The sequence below is a fragment of the Sylvia atricapilla genome, chromosome 14 (genome assembly GCF_009819655.1).
Source record: "Sylvia atricapilla isolate bSylAtr1 chromosome 14, bSylAtr1.pri, whole genome shotgun sequence".
Classification (NCBI taxonomy): domain Eukaryota; kingdom Metazoa; phylum Chordata; class Aves; order Passeriformes; family Sylviidae; genus Sylvia; species Sylvia atricapilla.
The window spans coordinates 17187749-17214688 of NC_089153.1; the positions used below are offsets into that span (position 1 = coordinate 17187749).

At 56.4% G+C, this 26940-nt stretch overlaps 3 protein-coding genes across 5 annotated transcripts; 2 read left to right on the forward strand and 1 right to left on the reverse strand.

Moving 5' to 3' along the window:
* Positions 1–2234: 2234 nt before the first annotated feature.
* Positions 2235–13497, forward strand: GRPEL2 (GrpE like 2, mitochondrial). 3 transcript variants are annotated; one of them, XR_010744710.1, is made up of 5 exons: positions 2235–2299; positions 6396–6564; positions 7688–7769; positions 10084–11218; positions 11306–11393. XR_010744710.1 is itself a non-coding variant. In XM_066329397.1 (5 exons), exons 1-5 carry the CDS (start codon positions 2238–2240, stop codon positions 11460–11462), a joined length of 672 nt encoding a protein of 223 aa, XP_066185494.1. In that variant the 5' UTR covers positions 2235–2237; the 3' UTR covers positions 11463–13497. The 3 variants fall into 3 exon arrangements, 2 of the variants coding, with proteins under 2 accessions (XP_066185494.1, XP_066185495.1); XM_066329397.1 differs by having other exon boundaries at positions 10084–10285; positions 11306–13497; XM_066329398.1 differs by having other exon boundaries at positions 10084–11430.
* A 2860-nt stretch (positions 13498–16357) lies between these two features.
* PCYOX1L (prenylcysteine oxidase 1 like) lies at positions 16358–19205 on the forward strand. The gene is made up of 5 exons (XM_066329399.1): positions 16358–16562; positions 16999–17173; positions 17549–17760; positions 17854–17994; positions 18510–19205. The coding sequence occupies exons 1-5, from the start codon at positions 16538–16540 to the stop codon at positions 19166–19168; spliced, it is 1212 nt and encodes a 403-aa protein (XP_066185496.1). The 5' UTR covers positions 16358–16537; the 3' UTR covers positions 19169–19205.
* A 934-nt stretch (positions 19206–20139) lies between these two features.
* IL17B (interleukin 17B) lies at positions 20140–25831 on the reverse strand. Its single transcript, XM_066329496.1, has 4 exons — positions 25382–25831; positions 21900–21965; positions 20757–21037; positions 20140–20601 (listed from the first exon to the last, which is right to left on the reverse strand). Exons 1-4 carry the CDS (start codon positions 25829–25831, stop codon positions 20343–20345), a joined length of 1056 nt encoding a protein of 351 aa, XP_066185593.1. The 3' UTR covers positions 20140–20342.
* Between the last annotated feature and the right edge of the window lie 1109 nt (positions 25832–26940).

A 26940-nucleotide genomic window follows, 5' to 3' on the forward strand; every position in this document is an offset into this window, starting at 1 on the left:
ATTTCCTTCTTGTTCTCCAGGCAATAAGGGTGAGGGCATGATGCCTTCCCTTGGAATGAAGGAAGCTCAAGTGTCAGCACTGGAAAGCAAATTAACACTGGACACTTTTTACCTTTGCTAAACAGCTTTGAAGTGCTGCAAAGGGCTGGGGATGGAGGCAGGCCAGCTTTCTGCATTTTGGGGGGGAGTAGGGAAGGGGATAGGGCTGTCTCCTGGCCAACAGCACATTCACACTCTGGCTGCTGCACTCAGACACAGATTGGTAAGGCATGTGATCAAAATGGAGTGAAGGGAAGTCTAAAAATTAAAAAAAAAAAAAAAAAAAGCCAGCAGGGCTATTGGAGTAGAAAAGCGAAATAGAGAGTAAGGTCATTCAGCACAGGCAGAAACAAGGGTCAGGAATGGAAATGAAAGACCCCAGCTTTTGTGCTGGGAAGAAGGGAGTCACCATCACCCTCTCATGCTATGGACTGCCACAATTAACCTCTGGAGCTCGCTCTTCCACAGCCCTGTGTTAGTACCTAGGTAAGCAGCTTTTAATAAAAACGCTGGCACTGGCTTGCCTGGTCCTCTGACTGAGGGAACAAGGTGGGAATTCTACTCCTGCTCCCAGGGAAAGGGGCTGGGGTGGGCTCAGCACCCTGTGGCAGCAGCTGCTGGGACAAGCAGCCCCTGAGAGCACATCAGAGAATCCCAGACTGGCTTGGGTTGGAAGGGGCCTTAAAGCTCATCTCGTTCCAAGGGGCAGGGACACCTTCCACTGTCCCTGGTTTCTCTAGGCTCCATCCACCCTGGCCTTGGACACTTCCAGGGATGGGACAGCTTCTCTGGGCACCCTGTGCCAGGGCCTCAGCATCCTCACAGGGAAGAATTCCTTCCCAATATCCTATCCAACCCTGCTCTCTGGCAGTTTGAAGCCATCTCTCCTCATCCTTCACGCTGGGTAGCCCGCAGTTGTTGTGGTCTTTGGTTAATGTTTATTCATTCAGGTAAGGAACACTCTCAGTCCCTTCCAGCCTTTTCTTGAACTAGAGGTGAACCTCCCCTGTTATCACCCCTTAACCCACCCAGCCCGCAGCAGGAGCTGTGTGTCTTGGGGTGACAGAGCTGTGTCCAGGTCCGAGCCCTGGGGGGACCAGGTCCGAGCCCCGGGGGACAGAGACACGTGCCCATGTCCGAGCCAAGGGGAGCAGAGCTGTGTACCCAGTGTGCAGGTCCAAACTCTGCTGGGGACAGCAGCTGGGGCTGGGACTGACTCCTGGGGACATAGAGATGTGTGCTGGGCAGAGCTCCAGGTTTGATCTTTGGGACACTGGTTCTGTGTCCTGGGCTGAGCTCCAGGGAACCAGTGCTGGGTGCCCAAGTCTGATCCCTGGGACACCGGAGCTGTGTCCAGGGCTGAGCTCCAGGTCTGATCCTCGGGACACCAGAGCTGTGTCCAGGACCAAGCTCTGGAGAACTGGTTCTGTGTGCCCAGGTCTGATCCTTGGGACACTGGAGCCCTGTCTGGGGCTGAGCTCCGGAGAACTGGTTCTGTGTGCCCAGGTCTGATCTTTGGGACACTTGACCTGTGCCCTGGGCCGAACTGCAGGGAACCGGTGCAGCATGTCCAGGTCTGATCCTTGGGAGCTGTGTCTGGGGCCGAGCTCCGAGTCTGATCCTCGGGACACCGGAGCTGTGTCTGGGGCAGAGCTCCAGGGAACTGGGGCTGGGTGTCCAGCTCCTATCCCTGGGACACTGGAGCCGTGTCCAGGACCGACCTCCGAGTCTGATCCTCGGGACACCGGAGCTGTGTCCAGGACTGAGCTCGGAGTCTGATCCTTCGGACACCGGAGCTGTATCCAAGGGTGAGCTCAGGGAACCAGTGCTGGGTGTCCAGGTCTGATCCCTGGGACACCGGAGCTGTATCCAAGGGTGAGCTCAGGGAACCAGTGCTGGGTGCCCAGGTCTGATCCCTGGGACTGGAGCTGTGTCCGGGTCCCAGCGCCGGGGGCCGGTCCCGCGTGTCCCGCTCCGACTCTCGGGTGTCAGGAGCCGTGTCCGGAGCCAAACCCCGCCGTCCCGTCCCCGTGTGCCCACAGCCGGCTCCCGAGGCGCCTCAGCCCCGTGCCCGGCGCCGGCCGAACCACCGCCCCACAGCGCCGCCGTCCCTCCTCCCGCCTCCCCTCAGCGGCGGCCCGCGGCTCCGCGGCGCTCTGGGAGCTGTAGTTCCGCGCTGCGCCGCTCCGCGCCGGGCCATGGCCGCCCGCTGCCTGCGGCGCCTCGGGCCGCTGCTGCCCGCCAAGGCCGGCACGGGCAGGTACGTGGGGAACCAGGCCGGGCTGCTGTGGGGGACAGCGCTGGCCGTCCTGCGGGGATGTCGGGGACAGACGTGGCACAGCCGCGGGGCCGGGCCCGGGCGGGCGCCGCGCTGGGGGCGGGAAGGGGAACGGCTCCACAGCCGGGGCTGGAGCCCAGGAACGGCCCTGGGCCGGCTCTGGAGGCCAAGCACGGCCCTGGGCCGGCTCTGGAGCCCGGGCACGGCCCTGGGCCGGCTCTGGAGCCCGGGCACGGCCCTGGGCCGGCTCTGGAGGCCGGGCACGGCCCTGGGCCGGCTCTGGAGGCCGAACCGGACCCACAGGGACAGCCCGAGGTGGGCCCCATCATCCCCGGCCGCGGCTCCATCATCCCCCGCCGCTCCCCATCGCACCGCCAGAACCCCACCGAGCCCTTCTGCGCTCCTCGAGAGCAGAAAGAACCCCGATAACCAAGCCCTTTTTACCCCAAAAGTGATTTTTTTGGGGGCGGGGGACGTAAATGAATGTTCGTTTTTAAGGCGAAGCGTTTCCGCGCTCGCTAAGTCACGTTGGGAGGTGGTTTCGTGCCGCTGTGGGTGGGTTCTGTGTCTCGCCCGGCTGAGGCATTTATTCTTTAATTACGGATTTAATGTGCTCCCCGGGTTTTGGTTTTGGTGGTGAGGCAGCACATGTGCCATCAGCGCGTTTTGGGTGGTCGCAGGAAGAGAATCCATTTGATTGTGTCAGTATTTAGACAGAGGAGCAGTGTCCGCTCATGCTTTCTTACATCACGGAATATTGGCTTAGAAAAGAGAAATCCATAAAGGTGCTTTGGTTGTTTGAGTGAAGTGTGGGCAGATGAAAAGGAAAAAAAAAGCCAAAATCTTTTTTCCTCTTTTTTTTTTTTTTTTTTTTTTCTAGAAGAGAAACACCACCAAAAGACTATTTAAATATAATTTAATAAATCTGCAGCACATAACAGAGGCAGCTGTGTTTGGGACTAAATGTAGATGCGTGTCAGGAAACTCTCCCTCTTACGTGGGTGAAAACTGCTTTGTCCCCCTAAAATGAGTCTTTCAGCATCTTCGTGTCCCTCCTTTGGATGCTCTCGAAGAAGTTTAGGTCTTTCTTTTTTTCCTGGCACCCAAAACTGCCGCAGGACTCGAGGTGAGGCCACCCCAGTGCCGAGCAGAGCGGGACAATCCCCTCCTTCCACTGGGTTATCTCTGCAGTCACTCCCTGATGAAACAGCGCCATGGAATTGGGGGTAATTAGATTTCCTTCCCGAAGCAGGCTCATCCGAGCTGAAACCAGTGCAGATGTTTCTGTGTGTCTCAGCACTCCAGTGCTTTGTCATGCTGATTTGGGAGGAGTTCCAGGAGGAGTGGGGAAGGGAGGACCCTTGCCTTAGAGAGAGCTGATTGTCACTTTGGAGTGCTGCAGAAAGACGTGATGCCCTTGTGCCTCTAACCAGAAACCCTCTCCCATCGCTGAAATATTAATCTTGAAGGACAATTGGCTTAAGCCATATGGCTGCCATCAGCTTCTCTGCTCTTTCTTATCTCTTTGGCTTTCTGTGACATCACTTTGTAAATCTTTCGGTGACACCAACTTGTGTAACGCCCCGCGACTTCCACGGGTCTGGCACTTCGGGATGTGTCAGCTGCCTCCCGTGGGATCTCTGCCTATTTTTAGGGTAGCTGTGATCAAACCAGCCTTTAGGAAGATGGAGTCCAGTCAGTGGACAGGCTGGAAATAGCTCCTGCCACTTGTTGGGGAGGATTCCTTCCATCCTGCAGGAAGGTAGGAAATGGAGCGGCATTTTCAACCCCGCATAACAGACCTGAAGAATTCCCTTTTGGAGTCAGGCTGTGATTTCTTGGCTGTGACTTTTTCCAGGCAGCATGTGACAGCCGGGGCATGTCCCCTGCTCGGGGGAACGCTCTGGGGTTTGGGATTTGTGCTCAGAGGCTGCAGAGAGGAGTCCATGCAGGCAGCTCCCTGCTCCACGTAGGCAGCTGGGACCGGCTCCTCCATGCCCCTCTCCCACGCAAAACACACCCATCCCTGCGCTGTAACCACTGGCAGAGGGAAATACCTCCCCAGCTCCGGCATCTGGGCTGCAGAGGAGTTAACTGAGCTGCACAGCCTATTTTTAAAACATTAGAGTTTCACCTCTGAGAGGCCCAGCGAGATTTCTCAGCTGCGTTTCAGGTTCTTTGGTTCGTCTGTAGCATGGCTGATTTCCATCCCCGCAGCTCTTCGAGATGAAATGTGAGGTGATAAAGGATAAAGCTTGTAGCTGGTGCTTCCCATGGACATTTTTAGGTGCAAAGAAAGCCTCAGATGGATTTTTGAATGCTTGGTGAAGGGGTCCTGCTCTGTCCTCCCCTCTAATTTGATCTACTTTCTCTAAGCTTGATAAAGTGCTGTTAATCGGTCAATAAAATGGATGTGAAAGGAATCTTAAAAAAAATAATTCAAGATGGGCCCCAAACAGCAGCCAGAGATGAAATGTGGGGTTTTTTCTTTCCTGTATTGGAAAGAAACTCCTGGAACCCAGATGGTTCTTTAAAGATTACTCTGAGGAACATCCCGCTCTAGGACTAGTGTAAGTACAGAAAGCACTTTCAGGTTTGTGAAAGCACTTTTAGGTTTTGCACATAATTTGTTGAAAAGGAGTGGTTTGACCTACAGATGATGTTTTGAGTACCCACTTAATAAAAACTGCACATGCAAATGACCTCAGGTGGGGAAAGGAAGTTTGTCATTAGTGCTGTGGGACATTTAGCAACCTGGTATTAGGGATTTAAATGAAGAAACATCTGGGCTGCTAAACACGGGGTGGGAGGAGATGCCTGGTGGTCTCTGAGCAGATACAGATCTCTTGAGCTGGGCTTTGAGGGTTGAGCCAGGCTGAGCCACCTCAGGGTCACCTCACCAGCCCATCTCACATGACTTGGCTTCTCTTTGGTCCTGGCACTTGCACTGATCTGATCTGCTGTCAGCAGACCTATTCAGGGACGCTGAGAGAAAAATCCTCTTGTTTTATAGGGTTATTTTTCAGCCGGTTTAACTCTGTGAGATTAAATTCTGCTCAATTCCTGTACTGGAATAAAGAGGGCAAAACGGCTGAACAGCACTGAGGGTCCATGACAGACCCCAGAACAAACTCTGTGCACTTCCATGACATTGAACCTGGGCAATTCTGCCTTGCTAAAGAGAAAGAATGCTTAATGGTGCAGGCCTGGTAATGTGACCTCAGCTGAATCGATTCTGGGGTCTAAATTCACGTCTCTGTGCAGAGTGGAATTGTTCTGTAAAAACACAGGGAGTGGAGTTGGTGCTAGCACGGGGATTTCTGGGCTGTGCTGCCTTTTACAGGGTAAATGTGCACTTATTGTATGGAAAACATTGCATAGAGGGGATATAAACCATTGCATGAAGGGAGTGTTGACAGCTTTGCTCAGAGGAAGAGCCCAGGTATTCCCAAAAGAAGAGAACACACCCTTTCTGGTTAGGTGTGTACTGAAATGCTTCCTGAAGGGAGCTGGTTTGGAAGTAAATTCTGTTTTGTTCTGGTGTAAGGTGTGAGAGGGAGGTAGAGCTGAGGCTCATGCTGGCAGGAGTGAGCCCTGTGTAGGTTGGTTTGTAAAAGCAAGTGCAGTAGGAGGAAGAGTGAAACACAGTCAGGGAATCACAGAATTATTTATGTTGGAAAAGACCAGGGAAGTGGTGGAAGTGTCCAGGGAATGGCTGGATGTGGCACTCAGGGCTCTGGGCTGGTGACAAAGTGGGGATTGGGGAACAGGTTTGACTTGATGGTCTTGAAGGTGTTTTCCAACCCCATTTAATCTGTGTTTCTGTGAAAATCTGACTCTTTTCAAGGTATGCCAAAGAAATGGTGTCAAGCCTCTGTGTGCCATGTTAGTCTAAAATGAAAGACTTTAAAAACACCTCTTTGTGTTTCTTTGCCAATTGTCTGTGTTTTCTGAAAAGAACTCAAATTGTCTCTAGAATCCTGTGTGCCTCTTCTGAGAGAGCCTGCTTTTAATAATGACTCTAATCTTGAATTCTGGTAGACCCTGAAGTTACTCAACTTTGTTTCTTTGTCCCCAGTTTGTGTTCCAGAGGGTCCCCCTGTGCTTTCAGCACTGCAGCTCAGCAGAGGAGCACAGGAGATGAGTGTGGCCCAGAGGACCCCAGTGAGGAGCCCAAGCACCCCCTGTCTGACTGTGCCCTGGAGCACAAAGCCATCAAATTGGAGGAGCAAGTCCGGGATTTAACTGTGAGTGTGCCGGCTGCCTTTGCTTCAATCCTCTTGGCTTGGTCTGGTTTTCAGCCCTGGATTTTTCCCTGAATGCTGTGACACACACAGAGCTCCAGAGCAGCTGTGCCCTGAGTGTGAGAGGGTGAAATTCCGCCCTGCCTCCCCCCAAACACCATCTGTCAGCAGGGCACTGATGGTGGGATCCTGGCAGGAAAAAGCTGTGTGTTGGGGCTGGTCACTTCTTTCACTTGTGGCACTGGCTTCATGGTGATTAGATGTTGGCACAGAACCATGGAGTATCCTGAATTCCCACAGGATCATCCAGTGCAGCTCCTGGCCCTGCCCAGACCCCCAAATCCCACCCTGGGCATCCCTGGGGCGCTGTCCCAGCTCTCCTGGAGCTCTGGCACCTCATGCCCATTCCCTGGGGAGCCTGGGCAGTGCCAGCACCCTCTGGGGGAAGAACCTTCCCCAAAATCCAACCTGAACCTGCCCTGGCACAGCTCCAGCCCTGCCCTGGGTCCTGTCGCTGTCACAGGAGCAGAGATTGGAGCTGCAGACCCTGAAAAGTGTCCCCTCAGTCTCCTCCAGCTGCACAATCCCTCAGCTGCTCCTCCGTGGCCCCTCCAGACCCTTCCCCATCCCTGTGTCCCTCCTTTGGACACTCCTTAATAGCTTTATGTCACACTGGATCCAGATTAGCCAAGAAGGGAAATCCTTTCAAGTGTCTGTGTGTGGTGGAAATCAGGTTCTGTATTGAACACACGTGACTGAGGAGGGGATTAAATCCCACAGCACTGGGCTGTTCTGGAGATTATCACCCTGAGAATCCTGCACTGAGTGAGAAATCAGCTGTCACAGAGCTCCCTGCTGGAGAAAGGAGGATCTCAGCAGCAGCCTGACAGTGGCTGTTCAGCTGAATTCAGTCATTCAGTGCCCAGAATAGTTTTGGCCTTCCTTGGGTCTTCTGAGGGAGTTGCAGTTTTTTTTTTTTCTGGTTAATCAGTAGAAGGACTTGGCTGTGTATGAAAATGCAGGAGGCCAGCACAACCTTCTCTTCTTTAAAGCATTTCTGAGGGGTTTCCAGTGTCAGGAAAGGGCTTTTCCCTGCTGGTGTGACGTGACCCCTCTGTGGTTGCAGGAGCGATACCGGAAAGCATTGGCAGACTCCGAGAACGTCCGGAGGAGAACACAGAAGTTTGTGGAAGATGCCAAACTCTTTGGTAAGCAGAAGAGCTGTGTTCACTGCACTGCCCTGCCTGACTGAGCAGAAAATGCTGATCAGCAGCTTTTGTGTCCCACTGTCCTGCCCTCCCTCATTTATTTTAAAGCCTGCTGTGACGTTTGGCCTGGACTCTTGATATCTGGCCTTAATCACTATATTTTCTCTGTGTCCAGCTGTGTCCTGTCCTATTAGATTTACCCACAGAATCAGAATTTTGACTATTATTTTTTTTAAATAGTCCCAGTGCAGCTGAGTTTAGTTCTGCTGACTTGGTTGAAAATGCAGGCTGTGCTGTGTGCTGAGGATTGGCTCTGGCAGGGTGTATTTTATAGTCAGCTGTGTCATCAGGTTGTGATCTCTTTTACTAGATTAACAGCCTCTTCTGCTTCAGTTCATTGGAGGTAGATGCAGCCTGGGGCAATAGTTGTCTTTATCTAGATTAGATGTTTAAAACCTTTAAAAGAAATATTTTAGTATCAGTGAAACGAGCTGGATTTGTAGCTTTGGCAGCAGAAGCAGGTGAAGGGGGAAGAAAGTGCTGTTCAGGCATTGCACTGTGCCAAAACCATCTCTGAGAATGAAAAGCTGGTTTTCTCCATCAGGCATGAATCTCAAGAGGTTTATTGTTAGTTAATTCTAGCAGCCTTGAAATTAGAGCTGCTGTATTTTCTTACCTTCCACCCATGGTGCTATAAAATGGCTGCTGAGTTTGGGGGTAATCAAACAACAGGATGATTGATTTTGAGAGGGTTTTTTTGAGCTCTTGGGATTTTATATGTAGCATGAAGAAAAAATAAGTTATTTAATAGAAATTGTTCAGAGAGTGAGCAACAGAGAGAGGCTTGGAGATCTGTATGTATGAGGAAAATCTGAAAGGAGGTCCTAGCAAGGTGGGGTTAGGCTCTTTTCCTGATTGATGAGAGGTAGGACAAGAGGAAACAGCCTCAAGTTGTTCCAGAGGAGGTTTAGATTGGATTTTAGGAGAAATTTCTTCACTGAGAGTGTTGCCAAGCACTGGCACAAGCTGCTCAGGGAAGAGGTGGGACACCATCCCTGGAGATGTTGAAAAGACTCAGTGACAGGGTTTAGTGGTGGCCTTGGCAGTGCTGACTTGATGATCTTCAAGGTCTTGAGCAGCCTAAATGACTCTGATTCCATGAAATGAGTGGGAATTGCTGGGCTTCTGTCTGCTCCTCTGCTGCATCTCCTTCCTCTCCCTTTGTTCTGTGCCTGTTCACATGTACAGCTGCAGACAGACCTGACTATTGCCTCATTTTCTGTGTTTCCCTAATGTGTCATTCCAGTCAGAGAGTTATGACATTTATGTAACTGAGGGAGGCTGCTTTTCCTGGAATTTTCTGCACTATGCAAAAAAAAAAAAAAAAAAAAAAAAAAAAAAAAAAAAAAAAAAAAAAACCACTGCTGGAAATGCAGCCCATATAACCCCATTTTTCTAATGACAAAACCTGCCTGGCTTTTCATGACCAACCCAAGGACCATTTTGGTCCAGTCCTTCCACCCTCCAGTGGTTTTAAGCAATGAATGAATTGGGGATTTTGTACTTCACAATAGCCATGCATTGTTTTTGCTTCCCTCCACTGTGTTTGTTCCCTGTGGAATGGGCATTTGTGTGACAAAGTCATGTCAGTGGGGGCTGGAGCAGGGGGTGTGGAGCAGAGTCCTAAATGACAAATCTGAGTTGCAAAAATCTGTTTGGAGTGGGACTTTAATGCTCTGCTTTGTCAAGAATACCAAATATATATATATGTTCGTGGTATGGATGTGCATTTCCTGCATATACCTTCATTTGGAGAGTCTTTAGTTGAGATATTGATGAGTCTCTTAATGCTGAAGCTTTGATTCCGGGAATCAGAAGACACCACTTGGTCTTGCTAAATTGATTTCAAATCACTGAGCAGCTTTAAAGGTGCTTTCAAACCACTGTGACTTTGTCTGTTCTCAGTACTGGAGCTCTGGTGTAGTCCTGGTTCGTGCCTGAGATGTTTTGGTTTTCTGAAATCCTTTTCTCAGAGAATTTTTTGTAAACAGGAGAAATGTTTTTGTAAACTCCACCTATGTTATTCATTCCTTTTCCTAGGAGGGACTTCTTGATGTCCCTCTGGTCTGACCAGTGTGATTGAAGAGGTTTATCTTTGTGTCACCAATCAAACTGGTCTGTGTAAAATAGTCTATAAGGGGAGGCACATCCTAAAAATAAAAAAAGTCATTTCAGCCTCCTGAAACTCAGAAGTTTGTGTCATCATAGTATAAAATTACATCACTCTGAGCTGTCCTTCATTTCCTTCCTGCAGGCATCCAGAGTTTCTGCAGGGACCTGGTGGAGGTGGCGGACATCCTGGAGAAGACAGCCGAGAGCGCCGCGGGCCACGCGGGGCCCAGCGACCCCAACCCCACCCTGAAGAAGATCTACGAGGGCCTGTCCCTGATCGAGGCCAAGCTGCAGAGTGTCTTTGCCAAGCACGGCCTGCACAAGATGAACCCCGTCGGGGGCAGGTACGACCCCTACGACCACGAGATCATCTGCCACGTGCCGGCCGAGGGGCTGCAGCCGGGCACGGTGGCGCTGGTGACGCAGGACGGCTACAAACTGCACGGCCGCACCATCAGGCACGCCCTGGTGGGAGTGGCCGTGGAGGCACAGGAGTGACCTCTGCCTCCTTCACCTGCTCCTTCACCTGGGACTTTCCTGAGCTGGGGGCAGTCAGGGCTGCACGTGGGTTTGGATTATTTATTGAGCTGCGTTTGCGGCGTGTGGCGGCACCGCCGCCGGTTTTGAGGTACTTGGGTATTTAATGGTCCTTCTTGGAGTCCGTGAGGTAGGAGTAGGAGTGCTGCTGTTGGTCAGGGGTTTGTGGCTCTGTAGCCCCTTTCTCTGCTTGTTTCTCCATGAAATAAGGAAGAGAAGAGATACGGAGAGAAAGGGAAATTTTCTTCTTGTCTCTCTCTGCCACCTCTGAGGGAGACTCCTGCGGGAAAGGAACTTCTCTGCCTCGCTTCCCACAGCTCTATTAAGGGACTGTAATAATACTGACCTACCTCACGAGGATGTGGTGAGGCTTTTCCTGTGCAAAGCACTGGGAAAAGTCCAGAGGGATGAGTATTATTATCACCTGGATCTGATGTCTTCCCTTGTCCCCAGACCCCTCGGATGGGGTGAAGATGATCACTTGAAATGACATTTTGGGGCAGCTTTTTCTTAGGTTGCTTCAGGGAAACAATCTGGAATTCATGGAATCTCTGTTGTACTAGAGCTGAATAGAGATGAGGGTTTAAAAAGAATTCGGTTGTTAGGTCAGACTAATGTTAATATTGCTTCTCCAGGTAAAATTCCAGCTTGACTCTTTGTTCCCAAAGGTAAAACAGTGCATGGTGATTTGTGGTGGAGCCAGAAAACTGTCCTCACATCTCTTAATCTCCAGCCCAAATGTATGTTTTAGAGGAGAGTAATTTCTCTTCCCTGGTGGGTATTTGTGCAGCTTTCAAGCATGATAAACTATGTGCTCTTTGTTGCAGCTGCTGGCAAAATGGAGCTGTGCCCTTTAGCAGGAAATCTGGACGGTTCTGTTTTCTCAGCTCTCCAGCAGAGATCCTCAGATTACACCAACTTCCAATCCACATTCTGTTCCTACCTTCAATGATCCTGGTAAACATTAAACCTTTTGGGTTTTGACGCAAAGAGAAAAATCTTCTCTGCTCCAAAGTCTCAAGTGCCCTTGAACCAATTTTAGCAGCAGTGACAAGAAAGCAAGAGAAGCAGAAGGCTGAGGAAGTGAAAGCTGACCTCGAGCTGTCCTCCTGGCTGGAGGCATGTTGTTGTCACAGCACATATGTATTTCCCACTGGCCCTATTGCCTGGGAGTTCATTTATCTCAGCTGAAAGGATGCAGTCACTGAGGAGGATCAGAATTTAACCCTTTGCACAGCAGCAAGCAGTCAAATGACAGAAGAACACATAAGCCTCAAAACAACCTGTTTCCCAGGTTGTTTCTTACTGATTTGTTCATTCCTTTTTTTTTTTTTTTTTTTTTTTTTTTTTTTCCTTTGTGGAATTGGTTCCATAACCTGACAAATGCACTTCTAAAACTGCTTGACTTAGAGTGGATGCCATCTCTGGTTTAGAAGAAAATTTATTCTTCTCCCATTCCTTTGCAGGCTTCAAGTCCTTTTGTGGTGGACTTCAGGATTGTCACAGCCTTTAACATTGACAGTCTTTCACCTGGGGAGACTGTGTGCAGTTAGTGGCTTGGCATCCCAGAAATTTAAGAAATGTTTTTTTAGTGGCAGCTGTGGTGTGAGTCTGTCATGGATCCTTTTTGGAGTGTGGTTTTCTACCTTTGTGCAGTAGGTTCTGAGGGAGGCACTGGACATTCCAGCCCTGAAACAGCATTTCTGGCAGCTTTAGCTCGTGGGCAAACCTCTTGTTCAGTGTCCTGCATTATTGTGATGTTTTTGGAAGTTTCAGAGATAAACAGGACTTTATAAACAGGATTCATTGCTGTGCTGAGCAGGTCACCAGGGTACGCTGTTTCTCCAGAGAAGAATGGGTAAAATATGAAATGTGGCACTACAAATCTGGCTGTTCCTCCTCAAAAGTGAGGAACCCATGTCCTCAGCTGGGTTTGCCAGCTCTGCTTGTCTCCTCAGCCAGTACTCACCCTCTTCTGCCTTAAGGAAATACCCTAAAATGCACTCCAGACCTTCTGTCTGTACTGAGAGATGATTTGTTCACCTTGTCTGTCTGGGGTCTGCTCTCACTGGGGCACTGTGGCTGCAGCAGCAGTCTGAGGAGGGATCCAGGTCCTGGGCAGACCTTCCCACCCTCACAGGGGCTCTGTTTAATTTGGGGCAAGTTCTTCTCCCAGTAAAAACTATGAAACTTCTACAGGATCCTGTCAGTTTTTATGAATCCTGTGAAATGGAGCCAGTGCTGACTCTTTCACAGATGTTACCAAAGAGATAAATCCTGTAGCTGTTGTTTGTCCCAGTTTCTGCTTCCTTTGAAAGGTGAAGTGAAAATGAAATAACCAAACCTTGATTCCATCACAGAATCCAGATTTCCCAGGTAAAATTTGATTCTCTTGCCTTTCAAGCACACTTAAATGATGGTTTTTTTTGTCCTGGATGAGATTGTGGAAGGGTGAGTTGAATTTCTCCTTGGTTCCTGCTGCCTTTTCTGCCCTGTTTCTGTAACTCCTGCAGGGAGGGGTCTGACCCATGAATCTGAGCTCTGACCAGGAGCAGTGCAGAATGAAATGGATGTTGCTTTGTGAACCTCAACTTCCCAGTGCTTCAGCAGCAGAGCTTCTGTTGGAAGAGCTGTGATCACTCAATAGCTCCTAGCAGTCCCTTAATTATTAAAAAAAAAAAAAAGTATTTAAGTTTTTTATTGTGAATATTGTAGTATTTTTTTATTTTAAAACTCGAGGTGTTTTGATATTACTTGCAAAGTCAAACGAACAAAGCGTTGCTGATCTCCAAAAATCCTGAGGCCATTTAGGTGTGGGGAAGGTGTGTATATATTGTATTTTTTGTGTGTTTCTGTGCTCTTTGTTTACCCAAAGGTTCTGGCAGTCTGAAAAGACACAGATGTGTGGGAGCTGTGCAAGGAATTGACGACGACATTTGAGTTGATGTTGGAAAGGGCTGATTTCCTTTAGGTGTCCAGATACTGTCCATTTGCTAATAAAACAGAAGAATTGCAGTGACTTCTCTTGCCTTTTTCCCTGCCCCAAACTGCTGCTCATTCCAACCAGCTGGGACTGCACACTGGAAGGTTTCTCGCTGTTCCTGATGCCATTGTCTGTGAAAGGGCCACGGCAGCATTTGGCTGAACATTTTATTAACGGTGCTTTGGGAGGACTCCCAGAAATGCACACACGCGTGGTGTCAGTGATTCCTGCACTGATAAACCTGCCCAGGTGTAGGTGTGTCAGCCCGTGGCATTTCCACACCTTCTGCTGGGTCTGTTCCTGGATGACTGCGGAGGGAAATGTTTTCTGCCAGCCTCTGGTGGTGGTTGGTTCAGCAGAGCTCTGCCAGCAGCTGAAATCTGGATATCTGTGTTGATCTTTGCTGGCTCTGCTCCCTGTTTGCCCCTCAGTGCAGTTAGGGTGGGTTAATTTACAGGCTGCATTCACACTGTGGTACCCACAGGCAGGCTGTGATTTCAGGGATTTGTGGGGGAAAAGATGAGGCTTTCTCTGTGAGGGTGTGTTTGTAACAGGTTTTGTTCTCTGCAAGAATAGCTGGGCCTCCTTTCCTGCTTTTGCTGTGGCTCTTGGTGCCGTGTGCGTGGGCCTTGTTCTCCCAGAGCTCTGGATGCCCCCGGGCGCTTCTCCCTGCGATCAAAAGCATTTGCAAAAGAACCATTTACAAACAGCCTTTATGGCGGTGAGATCAATATTTCCGTGTTTGAGATCTGCCGGCGGAGCCAGCCGTGAACGCGGCGGTGATGGCCCATTATAGGGGCTTTTCCTCATCCTGCTGAAACGCACGGGCATTGTTTGGTGTCACCACGGCCAGCCCAGGAAATCCTGCTGCTGCAATAGGCAATTTCTGGCTCTGCTGGTTTGGTTTTGTTTTTTTTTTTTTCCTCTGCAGCAACAGTGAGAGTTGGGAGCTCTCAAACCACCACGTGCAGAAAAGCCTCGGAGCTTGGGGCAGAGCGTTTTGCTTATGGCATGATATATTCCAGAATTCCTGCGAGCAGGGCAGGGATTGGGAGCAGTGCTGACCTGCCTGGGAGCCCTGCTGTGTGCACAGCAGATTTCTTGTCGCCCACAGCCCTGAGGAAATCAGGCTGGTTAAGTAAGAGCTTGTGAAAACCCGAGACGTGCTGTAAAGACATTTGTGTGCTGCCTTTTGAGCTGCTTGGGGTGGTGGTCTCCCCATCCCGGTGGGATCCTGCTCATTGTGAGGGCGAGCTGAGCAAGGGTAATTTTTGTCTGTGCCCACCCCAAATATTCACACTTGAGGTTCAGGGTTGTACGTGCTCCCCGTGCAGGAAGTCTGGAGTGATTCCTGGCTGGGGAAAGGAAAGGGCCTGTGCTCGTGTTGTGTTTCCCGGAGACAAAGTGATGGATTCTCAAACAAAATTCTGTCCCTTTGGTAAGGAGCCAGCCCTGGGCTGGAGCAGGCTCTGGGTCTGTAATTACACGTCCAACCTGTTGGAGAGTTTTTTGCTCAGCCTTTGCTATCCTTTGTAATCCGAGCAGCAGCGGGCTCCCGTGGGATGATGATGCCCTTGGCACACAAACCGCTCGCTGTTCAGGCACCTTCTTTTGCCCGGGGCAGAAAGTCCGAGCGCAAAGCTTGAAAAACGCCCTTGCTGCTGCATGAGGCAGGCAGGACCCAGCCTGCTCCCTTCCCTCGGCCGGGCACCGAGCTCTGTGATGGCAGAGCACATGGAGAACGTGCTGGGACAAAGGGCAGCGGGAGCGCGGTGCTGCCGGGGCGATGGATGGAGTGAGGAGCGGAGGGCAGCGGGATGGATGCTCGCAGGGGATGGATGCTCGCAGGGGGATGGATGCTCGCAGGGGATGGATGCTCGCAGGGGATGGATGATCGCAGGGGATGGATGCTCGCAGGGGATGGGTGATCGCAGGGGGATGGATGATCGCAGGGGATGGATGCTCGCAGGGGATGGATGCTCGCAGGGGATGGATGCTCGCAGGGGATGGGTGATCGCAGGGGGATGGATGCTCGCAGGGGGATGGATGCTCGCAGGGGATGGATGCTCGCAGGGGATGGATGATCGCAGGGGATGGATGATCGCAGGGGATGGATGCTCGCAGGGGGATGGATGCTCGCAGGGGATGGATGCTCGCAGGGGGATGGATGCTCGCCGGCAGTGTTAGCACCGTGTCATTCCCCACGGTGTCCCCCCAGTGTCTCCGCCCCGCGGTGCCCGGTGCCGCCTCCCCCGTGCCGTGCCGTGCCGTGCCGTGCCGGGCTCGGGGCGGGGCGGGGGGCTCGGGGGCCGAGCCTGCGGGAGAGGCGGGCCGGGGCGGGCGCTGCCGGCCCCGCTCTCCGCGCCATGGCCCCGCCGCCCGCCGCGCTGCCGCTGCTGCCGGCCCTGGCCGCGCTCCTGGCCGCGCTCCCGGCCGCGCCCGCCGCCCGCGCCGCGCCGCGCTCCATCGGTACGCGGGGGATGGCACGGCGTGGGGCTGGGGTGGCACGGGGTGGGCATCCGGGGCATCCAGGGAAGGAGCGGGCCGCCTGCCTGCCCCGCCGGGGCCGGCACAGAGCGTTCCGCAAGCGCTGAGCGGCGGAGGGGCTCGGCAGCCCTGCATCCCCGCGCATCCCCCCGCATCCCCGCGCATCCCCGCGCATCCCCCCGCATCCCCGCGCATCCCCGCGCATCCCCCCGCATCCCCCTGCATCCCCCCGCATCCCCGCGCATCCCCCCGCATCCCCCCGCATCCCCGCGCATCCCCGCGCATCCCCCCGCATCCCCGCCCTCGCAGGCGGCGCTGGCGCTTCCCCACCGCGGCCGGGGGAACGGCGGGACCCTCCGCGCCCCCGAGGCGCTGCTGACCCGGCCTCTGGCCGCTCTCGCCCGCAGCCGTGGTGGGCGCCGGGCTGGGGGGCTCGGCCTCCGCGTATTTCCTGCAGCAGCACTTCGGGCCGCAGGTGCAGCTGGACGTGTACGAGGCGGCGGGCGTGGGAGGGCGCCTGGCCACCGTCACCGTCAACAAGCAGCAGTATGAGAGCCGGGGAGCCTCCATCCACGCCCTCAGCCTCCACATGCAGGACTTCGTCAAGATCCTGGGTGAGACTGGGCGGCTCAGCGCTGCTTGCGTGGTTTCCCTCGCTGAGCTGCGGGGCCGGGACACCGCCGGGCTCTGTGCTTGGGGCAGTGGGGAGGGTTTCTGCCAGTGCCCCATGGCACCTCAGGCGTGTGGTGATCCCCTTGCTGTCCGTGCATGCCTGCCCTGTTGTGCCCTGGAGAGAGAAAGGGACGGGGTGGTCACCACCAGGTGGTGGAGTTAGTGTTGGAGGGTTGTTCACAAACCCCTGCCAGTCTGTCCCAGCAGGCAGCAGCAGCTCCATGAGACACCCCAATGTGATGTGGGAACCTCTCAATCCTGATGCTCCTCCAAAAGCATCTTTGCCCATCTCCCTCCCTGCTGGGCCGTGTCCAGGGCTGGCCTTTCCCAGGAGCCAGGCCAGGGAGTGACAGCCACGCTGTCCCTGTGCTCTCACAGGCCTCAAGCACCGGCGGGAGGTGGCCGGGAAAAGCGCCATCTTCAGCGGGGAGCACTTTGTCCTGGAGGAGACCGACTGGTACCTGCTCAACCTCTTCCGCCTCTGGTGGCACTACGGCATCAGCTTCCTGCGCCTGCAGATGTGGGTGGAGGAGGTGATGGAGAAGTTCATGAGGTAGGAGAGCCCAAGTGTCGCAACAGGACACGGAGTAAAGCTGTTTGACTGCAGTCAGGAGGCAGCAGAAATCAGAAGGTTTATTTACAGTTCATTCAGCCCTTTTATAACCTGCTGCACTAAAAGGCACGTTATTGGTCCATAGGGCTGACACCTCTGCCATTGGCTCAGTGACAGAGATAGCAAACAACTCCTGTTGTCATGGGAAAGGAATATTGTTTACACAAGGCTGTTTGGGGAAAAAGAAAACTGTAAAAAGTTTCCCTTGAGAAGAGCTAGCTCAGAAAATATCAAGCCCACACCCAAGGGGCTGGGGGCAGGTGTTTCCCTGTCACCAGAGTGCCACCAGGTGCCCCCTGCTGCTGTCCCCTGCAGGATCTACAAGTACCAGGCACACGGCTACGCCTTCTCCAGCCTGGAGGAGCTGCTGCGCTCGCTGGGGGGTGAGGCCTTTGTGAACATGACCCAGCGCTCGGTGGCCGAGTCCCTGCTGGAGGTGGGGGTCACCCAGCGCTTCGTGGACGATGTCATCGCCGCCGTGCTGCGCTCCAGCTACGGCCAGTCCGTGCTGGTGCCCGCCTTTGCAGGTGAAGCCACCTCGTCTGGCCGTGTGACACCCCTCAGTGTCCCCTCTGCGGCCCAGGCTGTGGGGCCTCACCCTCATCTTCCTCGTCTTGCAGGGGCCATGTCGCTGGCGGGAGCCCAGGGCAGCACCTGGGCGGTGGAAGGAGGGAATAAGCTGGTGTGTTCGGGTCTGCTGAAGCTGACCAAAGCCAATGTCATCTCAGCCAGGGTGACAGGCATCTCCCTGCACAGCTCGGGTGAGCCTGGGCACGGCTCTGGGTGCACCAGGGTGGGAGGTTGGTTGGTGGTGACAGCATGGGAGTGCTGTGGTTGGAGGGCATCCTCGGCCTGCTGAGGCATTTGGGAGAGGGCCTGAGGGTCTGTCCTTCTCCCTTTGATCCAGAGGGGACCCTGCAGCACCAGCCTCAGCCCTGAGGTTCCCCTCCCTCCCACCCTCCTGAGGTCCATGATGTTCTACTGTGGCACCGTCCTTGTTCCACCACAGCAGAAGAATATCTGGGGGCTGGGATCTGGGCTGTGTTCCCCTGAATCCTCTTTGCCCTCATTGTGTTGGGCTGCTCTGGAAACATTTTCCCAGAGTCATAATGAAACCTTTCTGCCATCCTAAGGCATCAGCAACTCACCCATAACCATCAGGTGCTGTGGTGTGTGCTGGAAAACCAGGGGATGGAGGTCAGGTTGGAAAAAAGAGGGTCAGGGCAGCACCAGCTGGGCCTCAGGGCTGCTCTGACTGTCCCGTGTCTCTTTTCAGAGGGGAGAGCCCTGTACCAGGTCCACTACGAGAGCACCGAAGGCCAGGGCTCGGCTTTCTACGACCTGGTGGTGGTGACCACTCCGCTGCATCCCAGCAGGAGCAACTTCACCTTCGAGAACTTCGACCCGCCCATCGCCGACCTCCCCGGAGCCTTCCAGCCCTCCGTCACCTCGGTGGTGCACGGCTACCTCAACTCCTCCTACTTCGGCTTCCCCGACCCCAAGCTGTTCCCTTTCACCAGCATCCTCACCACCGACACCCCCGACCTCTTCTTCCACGCCATGGACAACATCTGCCCCGTCAACATCTCGGCAGCGTTCCGGCGCAAGCAGCCTCAGGAGGCGGCCGTGTGGCGCGTCCTGTCCCAGCAGCCGCTGGACAAGCCCCAGCTGAAGACCCTCTTCAGGTCCTACTACTCGGTGCAGGTGACGGAGTGGCAGACGTACCCCCGCTACGACTCCGCCAAGGCCCTGCCGCCCGTCGTGCTCCACGAGAACCTCTTCTACCTCAGCGGCGTGGAGTGGGTGGCCAGCTCCATGGAGATGGTGGCCGTGGCGGCCAAAAACGTGGCCCTGCTGGCCTACAACCGCTGGCACCAGGAGCTGGAGAAGATCGACCAGAAGGACTTGATGCACAAGGTGAAGACGGAGCTGTGACAGCCGCGAGGGGGTGGCGGGCCAGGAGCTTTGGGGTGTGGTAGGCTGAGGACGTATTTATTGCCTTGGGGAGGCCTTGGGGGGGCTGGGGACAAGGGACAGGCCGTGTGCCGGTGACGTGAAGGCCTTCAGGAATACAGTTCCTGCCCAGTGTGGCTGTGTCTGTGATGTGTGCCTCAGTTGCCCTGTTCTCTCTCAGCCCAGGCTCTACTGGAAAGGAGCCTGTGCCTTCTCCTGAAGAAGGGTCACTGTGTTCGGGAGGGATTTTTGAGGGGCTTTCAGGGGCAAGGTCGGCTGGCACTGGCAGCAGATGGGTCTCCCCCAAAGCTCCCACCTCCAGCTCCCACCAGTCTCTCCTGGCTTTGCCCTTGGGAAAGGCCCAGGTAGGGCTGGAGATCCCACGCCTCTCCCACGCCTGGAGCCTCGCCCCGAGGCTGAGACAGCGAGAGCTGTCACAGGTCCTGCCGGGTGCTCTGTGTCTCGGGGGTGTCCAGGCTTGTGTTTGGGGGGCAGAAAAGCCTCAGTGGGAGAAGCTGAGCAGCGTGAGGGGCCAAGGCAGGGGCAGCTCAGACCAGGGCCAGCAATGCGCTTTATTGAGACCTCAGAAGCTGCCCAAACCACCAGCAGCTCGCCCCGCTCCTTGGACTGCCCGGCCTGGCACAGAGGAACTTGTGGGAGGACTGGGAGGAACGGGAGGGCTGGGTGTTGCTGCAGCTGTTGTAGCTGTGAAGCCAACAAAGAGAAGTGGGGACTTTGGGAAGGGAGGAAGCCTGATCCCAATTCTGATCCTGATTCTAATCCTGATCTCAATCCTGATCCTGATCCTGATCCTGATCCTATCCTGATTCTAATCCTGATCCTGCCCAGCCTGGGGCACCATGGCCAGCTGCCTCCCTGTCTCCCCCAGCCCATAGCTGAGCTCCTCCCTGGAGGCTGGGGCAGGCAGTGTCTGGCACTGGGGGACTCTGCCTCTGCCCTGGGTGTCCCCAAAGCAGCTGCTGGGGCTGAGCCTGACAGAGTCTGCAGGGGAATTTTGAGGAGCTCTTGCACAGGGACCTCCCCTCACCCTGATGCCCATCCAGGTGGCCTCTCCCAAAGGGCCGGGCAAGCTCGGGAAGCAAGAGCAAGCTGCTGAGATGCCCACGGGGAGCTGCAGGGGGGCGGTTTTGCAGCCTCAGAAGATGCAGGTGCAGCCCACAGCGATGGTCTCCATCACCATCTGGTACTTCTTGTGGCACTTCTTCTTGCCCGAGGGCCTGTGGCCCGCCTCGGCCGGGCCCGGGCAGAGCAGGCGGCGCACGGGCAGGCGGCTGTAGATGGGGATGCTGGCCATGGTGCGGTCCTCCTGCATGGTGAAGGGGTTGATGCAGCCAGTGCAGAGGCACCGGGCCTCGGGGATGTCTGCTGGGATCCGTGTGGCATCGTGGTTTATCCTGCAGAAAAAGGAAAGCAGGATAAGGCTAAGGGAGATGGTGATGGGGGCAGTGGGTGAAATGGGTTCTGCATCACAGCCTCCAGCAGGCAGCACGGCCCCTGTGCTGGCACAGAGCCACCTTGCCTGTCCCCGAGGTCCCTGCCCCAAGCTCACCTGTAGGCCCAGGGGGACAGGCTCCTGCGGTTGGACCTCCAGAGCCTCAGGTTCACCTGGCACTTGGCGTCCCCCGGCTCGGAGCCGTTCCTCAGCTGGCGCACCATGTCCTGGATGCTGTGCTCGTACTCTGCCATGCTGCTGTAGGGCTCCTCGGGGGCCCAGGCCAGGGCAGGGGGGGCTGTTGGTGGCCGTGCCAGGCCCCTTCTCCTGCCCTTGGCCGCCTTGCTCTGGTCCTTGGCTTCGGGAACCAGCACCAAGGTGAAGATGCAAAGGAGAAGCTGAGGAAGAAGGAGGATGGTGAGTGGCTGCTTGGGCTGCAGGACTGCCATGGAAGGGGAGCTCTCCCTCCTCCCAGGGGTCACCAGGTGATGGCAGGGCCACACTCACTTTGAGGTGGCACATTCAATGCCCAAAGACAGTGCTGACCTGCAGGTGAAGAACATCCTGCAGGTGAGGTGGGGACACAGTCATGCTGAGCTGATGTGTGGCTGCCCTGATTGTGGCTGCAATTTGTGTTGCCCAAAATGCCCCTGCCTGAGCTGTGCCCAGTCCCCACCCTGAGGCAGCTGCGTGTCGGGAGGCACCCAGCTCACGCTGTACCTGGGCAGCCTCTGGTTTAAAAGGAGCCTTACAGAGATGAGACAGTCAAGAACGGGATCTTTATCCAAACCCTCCTCTCCCTCCCTCTGTGCTCTGAGGACGGTGAGAGAGAAAAGATGCTTTTTTCCTTCCCTTCTCCCTCCGGCCTCGCCGTGCCCAGCAGCCGTGTGCTGCCACCCGGCAGGCTGCCCAGCAGGGAACAAAGTTGCTTTCTGTAGTGCTGCTCCTTGCTCTTCGTGTCCCTGCAGAGGCGCAGGCAGCCCCAGACCCTGCCCGTGGGTGTGCAGTGCCCTGGGGGCAGCGAGGGCTCGGCCAGGGCTGCTCTCCCCGGCCGGAGCCGGACTGTCCGGCCGGACTGGCCGTGGCTTTGCTCTCTCTCTCTCCCAGGCTGCTGCATCCTCACCGTGCCGGGTGTGGGAGCTGGCAGGCCACAGCAGGCCTCTCCAAAGCAAACAACCCCAGGTAAACAAGCATGCAAATCATTCTAGTAGAGAAGGAAAACGAGGAGCAAGCCCCGAGCTGCCCCGGGAGGAACCTTACCAGGTTTGGAGCCCGCTCCATGGCCGCGGAGGGGTGCCGGCCGCTGTCCTGCAGTGTGGCCGGTCCCTGCAAGCCAGGCAGCTAAAAAGGGAAAGCCCCAGCCCCCAGCTGTGCCCTGCCAGAGGTGTGTCCGGTCCCCAAGGTGCCAGGGAGCCTCGGAGCAGACAGGGCAGGGGGCCAGCGTGGTCTGGGACTCGGCCACCCGTCGCCGCCCCGGGCACTGGCTCTGCTGGCAGTGGTGACTGTGGTCAGTGGCGGGTCCTCTCCGGACCAGGCAGCCCTGAGGGGCTCTTTTGGCAATAACATGCTCTGGGGAGGGACTTCGGGCTCTGTTGGTGTCACCGGCATGGTCACAGCCCTGACAGGACCGCAGGGACACGGCTGCTGGGCTGGCAGAACAGGGGCTCACAGGAGGAGCAGGGGTGGCTGTGTCCTGCAAGATGAGCAGGTAACCTGGGGCTGAGGGCCCGTTGTCATCTGTGTGCCACCACCAGCAGCAGCTCTGGCGTCCCCAGGAGCCCCCAAACCCTTTCTGGCCAGCAGTGAGATAATGGCACCCATCACTCCCTGCACCCCTGGGCTGTCTGTCCCCAAACCCTTCCCCTTCTGTGTCCTCCAGCTCCTGCCACGGGCACACAGCAGCTGTGCCCACAGCTGGCCGTGGGTCTGTGGGGTGCTGGGTGTTGGTGGGTGCTGCCGTGGCTTTCCGGGACCAGGTACCGAGGTGCAGGGTTCTGCGGTGGGGGAAACTGAGGCACGGGGATGCTGGCTGTAGTTCCCCGTCCAGGGGGCAGGGGCTGGCATTACATCGCCGCTCTGGGCTGTCGCTGTCCCTGCGGTCAAGTGCCACGCGATGGTGCTGTCCGCCACCCAACCGCTCCCAGCTCGCCATCCTTCCCGTCTGCATCCCTCCTCCTCCTCCTCTCCATCCCTCCGCCCTTCCATCCCGCCCTGCATCCCTCCTCCTCTCCGTCTCTCCGCCTCTCTATCCCTCCCTGCATCCCTCCGCCCTTCCATCCCTCCCTGCATCCCTCCCTGCATCCCTCCTCCTCTCCATCCCTCCTCCTCTCCATCCCTCCTCCTCTCCATCCCTCCCTGCATCCCTCCGCCCCTCCATCCCTCCCTGCATCCCTCCTCCTCTCCATCCCTCCTCCTCTCCATCCCTCCCTGCATCCCTCCGCCCCTCCATCCCTCCCTGCATCCCTCTCTCCTCCCCTCCAGCCCAGCCGCAGGCGGGTGCCCGGCGCTGTTCCCGGCGCTCCCGGGCCGCAGGCTCTGCCCTGCTCCTTTGCTGGCAGCACTGGATGTTGTTCCCCTGCTCCTCACTGTGCATCCCCAGGGATTTGAAGGCCCTTGAGCTTTGTGGGGCGGAGAGAAATTTCCACCTCCTTTTCCCAGTCCGTGAATTTGGCCTCTAGAAAATCCCGTAAATAGGGTAAAGGTCTCTGCACCCTCAACTCACGCTGTTCCCTCCTCCTGCCAGCCCTGGGATGAAGCAGGGAACAGCCTGGCTGCTCCCACCCGCCCCAGCCCACGTTCCCGTCCCCAAGGACAGCATTTCCGAGGCTTTGCTGTCCCCTTGGCTGAGATCTGAGCACAGAGTGTCCCCTTTGTCACCTCAGCACCCGCCGGGGGAGCCCCGCAACCACCTGCCCGTGCTTTAGGTGCACGGCAGCACCCGGCCTTTGGCCACCCGCATTTTTTGGGGTGCTGAGCCAACCTCTGCCTGCGCCCAGCGACTTCACGCCGTGTTGTGGCAGCCCCAGAAGGGCCGGTGGCAGCCCCGGGCGCCTGCGTGTGCCGCGGCCGCCTGCGTTGTGTCAGCGCTCGGCAATGCTGTTTACACATGAGAGAGGCGCAGAGGCATCTGTGCCGGCAGCCAATTACCCAGTTTTGATCTTTTTTGGTGAAAAGGAAACCAGGCCTTTTCAGACATGGCCAAATTTGATAAGCTGGGGGAGGCGGGGGCAGGCGCGGGAGGTTTTTCCCCACCGGGAAGGGGCTGGGATGGGGAGGCTGGGTCATGGCCAGCTCTGCCTCCAGGCTGGGACAGGAGGGCTCCGTGTGCCCATTTTGGCTGCAGTGCCGTCCCTGAGGGAGCAGCGTGTGCTGGAAACCCCTCTGGGTTACCCACAGGGGACAGGAGAGGTGCTCTCAGGTTTTGTACGTGCTCATCTCTGGTGCTGTCACCCCTTTGCCACACCACCACGGGGAAAATGGGTGGGGAGCAGGGCCTGGAGATGGGGAACAGGGGTGCAGATGGGGCAGGAGAGGCTGTGAAAATAAGCTCCACCTGCCCTGAGTAAACCCAGGTGGTTATTTGCCAGATAACCCTCATGGAACCCAGCCCAGGAGATGATGCAGGGCATCCGTGCCATGCCATGCTCTGCTGGGCAGGGATCATGTGGCACAGCACGCCACTGGGACTGCAGGTAAGGGAACGAGGGGAAGTCAGGCCACAGCTCCACGCTGGCAGAAGACAGCTTTGTGCAGTTTCCCACAAGCAGGAATGTCCCTGTATGGGTGGGAGTTGCTGCTGTGGGGTCTGCAGTGGGTAGCATCACTGCTGGTGCCACTCTGCAGGGCACGGCCACCTCTCCGGGCACCAGGCTGCTCCAGAACGCAGCTCCTCGTGGGCTTTGTGAGGCACCAGAACACCTGAGCACACGCCCAGCCCGGGGCCAGACGGGCGGGTCTGGCAGGAGGCTCCAGCACGGCCGCATCCCTATCTCTGTGTGAGCAACATTTTCCACTCATCAAAGGAAAGCTCCAGCGAGCTGTCCCGGCCAGAGCCAGCCCTGAGCTGCAGTGGGAGGAGAGTCAGGCCTGGGGGCCTCCCATGTCCCCCCAAAACCCCCCTGGCAGGTAGTGCTGGCCCAGCCAGAGCACGGAGCTCACATCCTTATTTGCACAACGGGCTCCAGAGACGCCCGAGCCAAAAAAGCTTATTTTAAGCTTGCTGGAAAAAGAACATTGTTTGGTGGGAATTAAGACTCGCCATTCTCAAAAAAGGGAAAAACAAAAAGTGCTTAATTCTGCCGGCTCCTGCCATTGCATAAACACAGAGACACGGCACGGCTGGACAGGGCGGGCAGGGATTTGTTACTGGCATCGAGCAGGATGGGTGCTCTCCCCCCAGCAGCTGTTGTGGGACAAGGACTCGTCCCCTTCTGTGCTCCCATTGTCCCCAAAGCCTCAGCCTGGCAGGATGGGTTTTCCCGAGGGAGGGAAGGGGCACTGCCCCACTGTGGTGCCAGGCTGTCGCGGGCAGGAGGGGTGACCACGCCGACAGCCCGAGCTCTCTGCATCATCACTGCACAATATTATTTATACAGCCTTAATCCAGCTCTCCCGGCGGCCCTTCTGCCTCGGGGCTGGTCGTAAATCACGCCCTTTGGATCCCAGAACAGCCAGATTTGGGCGTCGGGAGGCAGAGCTGAGCCAGGCTCTCCTCTGGGGCTGCGGGGGGGGGACAGCAGCACCCGGGCCAGGAGGCTCCGGGGGGACAGGGGGCTCCGGGGGGACAGCATCACCCGGGCCAGGAGGCTCCGGAGGGACAGGGGGCTCCGGGGGGACAGCAGCACCCGGGCCAGGAGGCTCCGGGGGGACAGGAGGCTCCGGAGGGACAGCATCACCCGGGCCAGGAGGCTCCGGAGGGACAGGAGGTCCGGGGGACAGCAGCACCCGGGCCAGGAGGCTCCGGAGGGACAGGAGGTCCGGGGGACAGCAGCACCCGGGCCAGGAGGCTCCGGGGGGACAGGAGGCTCCGGGGGGACAGCAGCACCCGGGCCAGGAGGCTCCGGAGGGACAGGGGGCTCCGGGGGGACAGCAGCACCCGGGCCAGGAGGCTCCGGAGGGACAGGAGGCGTCGGGCCAGCGGCTGCCGGCAGCGCCGGGCGGGCGGGGCGGGGGAAGATGCTCGTCCGGCACATCCTGCGCGGCCCCTCCGGCACATCCATCACACCCGCCCGGCGTTTACAGCACGTCGCTGCTTACACGATCCAGACGCGCAGGTTCCTCCTGTCCCCGCTCTTCTCGTGCCTTTTGTTTTCTTTTTTGCCTCCTGCTGCTGCTGGAGACAGAGCACCTGATGGAAAAAGCCTGCTCTGCCGCTCTCCGGGCTGGAAAGAGCCTCTTCCTTCCATCCCTGCCCGGCACAGCGCCTGCTGCGGGGCCGGTGGCTGCCCCGGTGCCTCCCTGCCCTGGTGGCCCGTGTCCTGTCCCCGATGGTGGCACTGGGGAGGGCTGGAGAGGCCGCTGTGAGTGCCCGGCACGGACTGAGCCTGGTCCCAGTGAGCCCCTCTGGGAGCTCTGTGTGGGACAGCCTCAGGTCCCCACAGGACAGAGGGGGACAGAGCCACGGGCTCCTGCAGGCTGGGAGGCTGCAGGGACCACTGAGGCACTACCTGGCCATGGGTCCCCTCATCCTGCCTGGCTCCATGCCCCGCTCCCTTCACGGTCCCTGGTTTTGCCCTCTGAGTTTTTCCAGCTCTGGCCTCAGCCTGCCCTGGCCGTGCCCTCCTGCCCAGCAGCACAGACCATGGGTGAGCAACGCTGGCTTTCCAAATAATTCACTTCTCCTTCCCCCTGCAGCCTCAGGCAGTCGGACACCAAAGCCCTGAGTGCTTTGGAGAGGGGGTTTCATTTTGTGCTGGATGGTAAAGGTGAGACAGTCCTGCCAGAGTGTCCCCTGCATCCCAGCTCCTGCCTGTGGGAAGGGCTGGTCCCTCATTGTCCTGTGGGACAATGGAGCAGCCTGGAGCCATCCCCACCACCTTCCCTGCAAGGCCAGGGGGCTGGAGGATGCTCCCTGGGACGTGCTGCCAGGGCACCAGTGCCCTCTGTGTCTATGAGGAGAAAGTCTCTCATTCGAAGGGCTTTGGTGGCTTTTTCTTGTGGGCAGGAGTCCAAGTTCCCAGTTCCCAGGGCAAGGCGAAGGGCGGAGGTAAATGGAAAGCTCGGCAATGACACTGACGTCTGTCCTGGAGGGCTGTGATCAAACCGAACTTCTCTCCATGTCCCTGGGCAAGGGATCCCATGC

Bases quoted from the DNA above. Each gene is read 5' to 3' on its own strand.
- PCYOX1L (XM_066329399.1), top strand. From the start codon at position 16,538: ATGCAGGACTTCGTCAAGATCCTGG. The intron at 16,563-16,998 runs GTGAGACTGGGC...GTGCTCTCACAG, and splicing joins GGACTTCGTCAAGATCCTGG to GCCTCAAGCACCGGCGGGAG. The intron at 17,761-17,853 runs GTGAAGCCACCT...CTCGTCTTGCAG, and splicing joins GCTGGTGCCCGCCTTTGCAG to GGGCCATGTCGCTGGCGGGA.
- GRPEL2 (XM_066329397.1), top strand. From the start codon at position 2,238: ATGGCCGCCCGCTGCCTGCGGCGCCTCGGGCCGCTGCTGCCCGCCAAG. The intron at 2,300-6,395 runs GTACGTGGGGAA...CTTTGTCCCCAG, and splicing joins GCCAAGGCCGGCACGGGCAG to TTTGTGTTCCAGAGGGTCCC. The intron at 10,286-11,305 runs GTACGACCCCTA...TCTTTGTTGCAG, and splicing joins ATGAACCCCGTCGGGGGCAG to CTGCTGGCAAAATGGAGCTG.
- IL17B (XM_066329496.1), bottom strand. From the start codon at position 25,831: ATGTGCCGGACGAGCATCTTCCCCCGCCCCGCCCGCCCGGCGCTGCCG. The intron at 21,038-21,899 runs GTAAGGTTCCTC...CTTCTTCCTCAG, and splicing joins TGGAGCGGGCTCCAAACCTG to CTTCTCCTTTGCATCTTCAC. The intron at 20,602-20,756 runs GTGAGCTTGGGG...CTTTTTCTGCAG, and splicing joins CTGTCCCCCTGGGCCTACAG to GATAAACCACGATGCCACAC.